General features: G+C 28.5%; 1 protein-coding gene and 1 long non-coding RNA gene across 2 annotated transcripts; both read left to right on the top strand.

The window, feature by feature from the left end:
• The first annotated feature begins 756 nt into the window (after nucleotides 1-756).
• On the top strand, nucleotides 757-2,397 carry LOC107884073. The gene is made up of 3 exons (XR_001679691.2): nucleotides 757-1,041; nucleotides 1,135-1,224; nucleotides 2,275-2,397. It is a non-coding gene; the product is annotated as an uncharacterized LOC107884073 (long non-coding RNA).
• A 3,459-nt stretch (nucleotides 2,398-5,856) lies between these two features.
• On the top strand, nucleotides 5,857-6,288 carry LOC103309795 (protein ALP1-like). Its single transcript, XM_029486436.1, has one exon. It carries the CDS (start codon nucleotides 5,857-5,859, stop codon nucleotides 6,286-6,288), a length of 432 nt encoding a protein of 143 aa, XP_029342296.1.
• The last annotated feature ends 1,710 nt before the right edge of the window (nucleotides 6,289-7,998 follow it).

Genomic DNA, 7,998 nt, shown 5'->3' on the forward strand with positions numbered 1-7,998 from the left:
TATACGAATCATTTTTTTGAACTCTTATAACATAAAGTTGTAAAAAATATTTAAGACTAAGGTTAAAATTACCATCGCAATACCACGTTTTGGCCTCTGTCAACATTTTTAAGCTGTCATCTGTTGAAAACAATACAATTCGTTCACCAGTTGTTGATTTATTACATGCAACTAAAAGTCAAGCCGTGTTCAAAGTCCAAAAAAGTAGTTATTGGTACATACGAGATTATTTATTAATTTTGTGGGGGACGAGGTGGCTGAGCGGTCTAACGCGTCGCTGGGTGGCATTTTTCTCCGGGCAAGTCACGATTAGGATTTATATTTATACTAATTGGAAGTTTGATTGTGCATCACATGGTATGTTTCCTTATACCTAATTATATGTACCGAACTTTTTCACCATGGACTTTTTATATTTCGGACTTTTCCACCGTTGACTTTTTATACCTCGGACTTTTTAACCACGGACTTTTTATACCTCGGACTTTTTAACCACGGACTTTTTTACTCGGACTTTTTTTCCTAGGACTTTTTTACCTCGGACTTTTTGGTAGTATACCGAATTCCTCGTATGGGTGCGGGGCTCACGCACTTGAAAAATCCTAAGTTTTCTTAATACAATAATTTTGCACTCCTATTTTACATATTTTACGAATCAAAGATTAGACGAAAATTCGGAGACAAGTCTCATTATTACGTTTATTATTATTATTATTTCTCCATATTGTTACGATTGACCATAGACCTACCTTTTTTTTTATAGGTCTACGATGGTTTTTACCAGGTTTACCCACCACTTAGTTCACTGTTGTCTCTTACTTTAAATTTACTATTTAGTATTTACTATTTAATATTTTAATTTGTATTTGCTTAGGTATACCGATACTGCTTTTCACAGTTTCTTTCGTGGTGTTATTGTGACTATCAGATGTCGGATTTCGTTTCGTTGACCAAAAAGTAGCGTTGACATGTTGGAACTCGAGTATCTGATATTGGATATGTGATTTTGGCCTGATGTTTTCGCCAATACCTAACTATATAGTAAGTTTGCTGTGGACATTTTTTTTTTTTGTTGGTTAACTCTTAGACGATGAACTTTTGATTATTTATCACAAAATTTTCTGTTACCTTTAGAACAATGTATAACTAAAGACCTAGAACGTGAAATAGAAATAATAATCGACGCAACCGTTGAAGGTGTCAGCAAAAAAGGAGCAGTTACTGGTAAAATGTATTACAATTCAATATTTATGTTTTGTGTTGAAGTGTGTACTGTAGGTATTTAAATAAAGAGTTAGTGAAAAGGTTTCTAAATTAGTAAAAGTTAATTTAGAATATTCTCAAAATGTTATTTTTTACAAGGAATGATTTCAATAACTTGTCATTAATGAAAAAATTATTTGATCGATAGGTACGTTCAAAAGATAAAACTTAATCAAACTATACAAAATTAAATATGACTAAAAAAATCTATGAATATATTGATTCAAATATTTTATTCATATACAATTTTCATTCTTATAATTTAACTGACGGTACATTAAAATGCAATTACACGCATTTCCTCCCTTTTTCAGTATACTTGGTTAATAAACCATTAGTCTCAATAATTATTCAACATTATCTTAAGATAATATTTAGATATAAACAAATTTCATACGCAAGTGTGATTAATTAAATTTTAACAAAAAATTTAATTTTAAACCAGCTGCAGCATGGAGATTAAATTGTGGACAAAAAAAAATTATAAAGTATTAAAATCTGAGATATTCACATACATATAAAATTGTATAATATAAAAGTATATAGTTAGAATCTATCTCCCTTACTTAGAGTTTATTAGTTTATTAATTAGTTTTTTTTGTAAAAAATGAAATAAATAATAAACCTACCTACTTTGAAATTGGATTTGTCTCTTGATTTAACATCTTCTGGCTTGTTTTTCAAATGATGAGATATAGTTAAAAACAACTGATATTTTTTATCTGCAAATAGGTGGGTAGATAATGTTATAGATGACACATTTGCTTTATATTGTGATTAATTGTTAAGATATTTAATAGGGGAAAAAAATGTAGATTATCATTAGCTAAAGTAACTATTATTATTATTAAAATTAAAATAAAATATTTCATGACAAAGCATCTCTGTTGGGAGGTCTTTTCACTGTATTTAACAGATGGCCTAATAGTTAAAAAAAAAAAAAAAAAACAGTAATAATTAAAATGTAAACTTTATAAAGTATTTTATTCAAAAAAAAAAATATTATTTCAGATGAGAGTATACTATAGTTGCAGAAAAGCGAATACAATTTGTTGGATGAAATGCTGCACAGTTAGGAAAGCTGAAAAAACAAGCAGAAACATTTACTTTCCAGGCTGAAGTTCATCATTGTAATTTATATTTACGCTGTACTATTATCAAATTGTTTTAAAGGGTTCTTACCCGTTTATATAAATAAATAAATAAATAGTGTTAGGTAAATATTTATAATTTACATGTATTATGTAGGTAGGTAATAACGAATAGGTATCCGGTATACCTACTAGTATACAGTACGTATACTTAATAGTTACTACACATACGAATACAGAGTGATCCATTTTATGAATGATAGGTACTCAATGCTTCAGAAAATATCAATGTTTTTCAAAATACTTCATTTGCATAGGTAATGTAATTTGCTAACTAAATGTTTGGAAACAAACCATTTTTTAAGTTTTTACTCTTTTAAATGTCAACATACATTTTCTATTTCATATTCCGGTATGGACCTAAGTTTAAATATTATTCTCAATTCGAAGTATTTCGATCTAAATAAAAAACTCAAATTGTAGACAAGTAGTTAAACTACTTAACTACATGTATTTAAAACATGGATTAGTAGAGTAGTGGACCTTTTTTGTGGTTCATCACATCCTAACACATCACTCCGTTCAACAAAACTTTAAATACTTATAAACTATGCAAATCATAAACTCCTCGATATTTATGCATCAAAGTACTCCAAATTTTATTTTACTGTGGAATACGGAAAGAAAAATGTATGTTATCATTGAATAATGTAAAATAATGGTAACGATAAAAAATAGTAAAACAGAATTTTATTTTAAAACAAACGTTTTCAAAAACATTTATAATGATTGAAATAATGTCTTGTGTTAAATAGATCATAACCGACATCCGGACCATCCGGTACATGTATCTACTTATGTACGATGTATCTATATTTCTATATTAACCATGTCTATGGTATTAACACTATTAACTTTACTATTATTGCAAATGTAATATACGACACCCGTCTTGTTTTATAATAATAATAATAATATTCGATGTATTCCATTCAACAAATTACAAATCGATGATATTAAATAATAATAATAATATCGTGGTACTACGTGGACAAAATGTTTTCACAAACGTTCTAGTTTTCAATGAAGCGTTGCGTGTACCTACCTAGTAACCGCTTTGACGTCATTCGGTTTAAGCTGAGCGTCCACTAAGTCGGTCGGTCGGCGCGGTGCGGTGGAGTAACGTTCGTCCACTGCGTCGCGATATCGGTACATGTATAATAAGTTTTATGTGTCAAAACGGGTTAGAACCGGGTAATAAAACAGTGTTACCCCCAAACATATTTTCCTGGTTTTTAACACGATACTCGAAATATTTTAACAGGTTTTGCCTCACTGTCAAAGTTCTATCAACTTTTATCAGTATACTTATTTTCTAAATGTCAAAGCTCAGTTAGTTAGTTGTAGTAGCTAAAAGAATATTTTTCATGTGCAGTCTTCGATTCCTAACTATTATAGAATATAATTATAGTTATAGAACATAATTATAATTATTATATATTATTATCTATATAACATTAATTAATTAAAATAGTAGGTATTATAAACATTTGTAATATGAGTGATTCTGATGAAGAAATGTTGTTTTTGGCTACAATTGTTGAAGCAGAAGAAGAAGAAAAAGAACAATATAAGCGAAAACACAACATGTGGGTGCACGAAATTAACACAAAAAGAAATAGATTTGGCGAACATCACCATCTATTTCCAGATCTTTTGAAAGACCAAAAAAAATTTTTGAAATATTTTAGAATGTCACCTGAGAAATTTTATAGACTTCTTAATTTTATCAAGAATGACATTGAAAAGAAGGATACAACATTTCGAAAGGCAATACCTGCTGAGGAAAGACTTTCTATATGTTTAAGGTACATAATACATATAAAACAAATTTAATTATATTAATAGGTAATATAATTATATAACATTTGATATTATAACATTAACAACAAACACTCAAAAAATTATTAAAAATTAGAATATAATTAAATGCTTATTTAATATAAAAAAAAACTTATATATATAGTAACTTTTATAATGATAAGCAGTCTCATTAATTTCAATTAATAATAGGTAACCTATCTTAGTTATTGATCCTCTCAGTATTTTATAAATAATATTAATATAAACAAATTTATAAACCTACATTGGAGGAAAGACTTTCTATATGTTTAAAGTACATAATACATATAAAACAAATTTAATTATATTAATAATATAATTATATATCATTTGATATTATAACATTAACAACAACACTCAAAAATTATTAAAATTAGAATATAATTTAATGCTTATTTAATATAAAAAAAAAACTTATATATATAGTAACTTTATAATGATAAGCAGTCTCATTAATTTCAATTAATAATAGGTAACCTATCTTAGTTATTGATCCTCTCAGTATTTTATAAATAATATTAATATAAATAAATTTATAAACCTACATTGGTTTATATGCTTGACTTATATAGCCTACCTTGGCTTACATAATTAACAATATATTATAAAAAAAAAATAAGTATATTGAGTTTTTTAGATATTTTATATTTGGTTATTAAGAAAGGTCAGTATACGTGGGATAAATCTCTGGCTGTGACTGAAAAGGTAAACTGGCAGATAAGATGTTGCATGGTTGGTGCACAGGGTTGGGATGTTGTTGAATAGTGTTGGACTGTTGAACGGATACAAATGTTGGAGAAGGATTGGTTAGCGTTGATGTATTTACAGCTTCCATTTCGGCATTATGTACTAATTGGGAAATTTGTGATTTTAATCTTATTTGTATGAACGACGGAAAAGTGCGGACAGTCTCTTCTATACTTTGAAAGTATTTTGTTAGTTGGTCTCCGGATGTTTGAGGATTAGAAGAAGCTGAAATTTTCATATTCATATACTGATGTAGCATTTCTACTGCTGTTCCAGGATTTCTAGTTAGTACTGATTTTTTTTTTTCACTAATATTTTTTTTGCCAACTAAATATGAAGATTTGTTGTTTTGGTTATTCACCAATTCGTTGTTAATGATTTCACTATCTTCAAGTTCATCTGATTGTTGATTATTCAGTTGTTCTTCATTTTCATCTATTTCGAATAATTCATTATTTCTAGAACTTAAATCTTTACTTGCAGTTGTTGGAATTGATTGACTAAGTCCAGGAAAATTACTCATTTCTTCTTCACTTTGTGAAAATAGATATGACTTAACAAACTGCATCTGGCTTTCAAGACGCCAGGGTTTTATTTTTTTTGCTGATTATCCACTTTTTGTTTTTCTGGCGTTCATTGCTTTTCTATAGCTTTCTCTTAGTGATTTCCACTTATTTTTGCATGATTCACCAAAAAAATTAACAATTATAATAGAAGGTGTTTTGTGTTAATTTATAATTGAAGAGTTCCTAAAACTATCATAAAACACATTTTTTAAGAACCAGATTACCAGATTACCTATATTATTTTCTAATAAAACACAATAGTTATTATTTTTATACTAATATTGGTCATGGTTTTTAGATTTTTGGCTACTGGAGATACATTTGGCACAATTGCATTCAGCTATAGAGTAGGAGAAAAATCTGTACGAAGAATAGTATACAAAACCTGTGAAGCAATTTGGAAGAATCTTTCACCAATTTACATGAGTCCACCCAACCAAGAACAATGGCAGAAAATTGAAGAAGGGTTTAGAACTAGATGGAACTTTCCAAATTGTGTTGGGTCTATTGACGGTAAACATGTCATCATAAATAAGCCATATCATAGTGGCACCTTATACTTCAACTATAAAAAAATGTGTAGCTTGGTGCTCATGGCAGTTGTTGACGCTGAATGCAGGTTTATTATGGTTGATGTCGGAGGATATACGGAAAAAATAGCGATGGGAGTATTTTTGCCAATTCTAACTTCGGTGAAAGGCTTCGAAAAGAAAAATTAAACTTTCCAAATAATAAGCGATTACCGGGTACCAAAGAACCTATGCCTTATGTAATTGTAGGAGATGAGGCATTTCCGCTTCATAAAAACCTAATGAGGCCTTATCCTGGTAACGCACTTTTCAACAACGAGGGGAACAAAATATTCAATTATAGGCTGAGCCGAGCAAGAAATACTAGTGAAGATGCTTTTGGAATTCTCAGTAAACGATTTCGCATATATCAAAGAAGACTTGAAATGAAACCTGTATATGTAAACAAAATTGTCAGGGCCACATGTTGTCTACATAACTATCAAACACATCCTCACCGACTGCAGAAAGTACGAATTACAACGTCAAAAATTCAATCTAACTCACCATCTTGCTGAAAACCTCAACATCGATACAACCAACGTTCTCAAATTCCTAAGGGATACAGAAATTCATAAAACAATCTAATATATATTATAAGTATAATGTACCTACCATATTTAATGTAACTTATCTATTGTTAATATAAATATTATGTAGGTATTTTTTTTTGTAGCCAATGGCCCATAGTTGCCGAGGCATTTGTTATAATAAAAAAAAAAAATAATAATAACGCATAGGTACATATCAGAATAATAATATAGATAAAAGTGTATTATGTTATAGCTAATTGTTTACATTAATGCGAAGGTGTATAAAACTAAATTGTTTATACCTACTCTAAAAAAAAAGGTACCTTTGGGCGTGGGTTACGCTATATCGATTTTCACAATAATAAATATGTATAGCTTCGGCCGTACCTATATCATTTGCGCATCGTCTGTTTACCTGTGTGAAAATATTGTACATCGTTTGCGCATCGTCTGTTTACCTGCACCAAATTATCGTACATCATATGCGCATCAAAATTCTGAACAATACAAGGGTATAAAAATAATTGTACACACATATAATATTGTTCAATTCACACAAGTTTTTGTTCAATAAGTATTTAAAGTTACAATGTTGACAAAATTTATCAAAAGCTCAACAATTTGCAAATTTTAGGAATATTACAGTTCAATTACAATCATAAATTATAATACAAATATACATATAGTTTAAGAAAAAATTATTTAAAAATAAATTGTATTCAATTAAATTAGGCATATTACAGTTCTAGTACAAATATACATATAACATATAGGTAGTTTGTTTAAAAATTAAGTGAACAAAATTGTGCCCAGTTCAATTAGGAATATTACAGTCATAGTTATAAATTATAATAAAAATATATATATAGTTTGAGAAAAAATAAATTGTACTCAGTTGAATTAGGCACATTCCAGTTATTTGATAGTTAAAATACAAATATACATAACATAGTCCAAATTAATAAAGCATAAAAGTTAAAATAATATTATAAATAAATACTTGGTACATTGTAATGTCCCATTATTCTTACAAAATGTAACCTGCTTATTTCACCGGTGGTATACTTAAGCCAATGTTTTTGAATATATTCAAGTTTTTGACGTTCAGGAGCCCGTTGTAAATGTTAGATAACACCAGAAATATCTTTAATTTTAACATACGTCTCTGTCTGTATTTCTTTCAACGTTTCTATTACCTAAGTATATAAAACAAAATATATTAAATTTTAGTAAATTAATAATTTATAAAAATGTCATACCTACTTTCCAGATTGAAGGATGAGTACTGTAAAATTGTGCATTATAATGCGAATGAAATGCCTCAGGT

Source organism: Acyrthosiphon pisum, chromosome A1, assembly GCF_005508785.2.
Source record: "Acyrthosiphon pisum isolate AL4f chromosome A1, pea_aphid_22Mar2018_4r6ur, whole genome shotgun sequence".
Lineage (NCBI taxonomy): Eukaryota > Metazoa > Arthropoda > Insecta > Hemiptera > Aphididae > Acyrthosiphon > Acyrthosiphon pisum.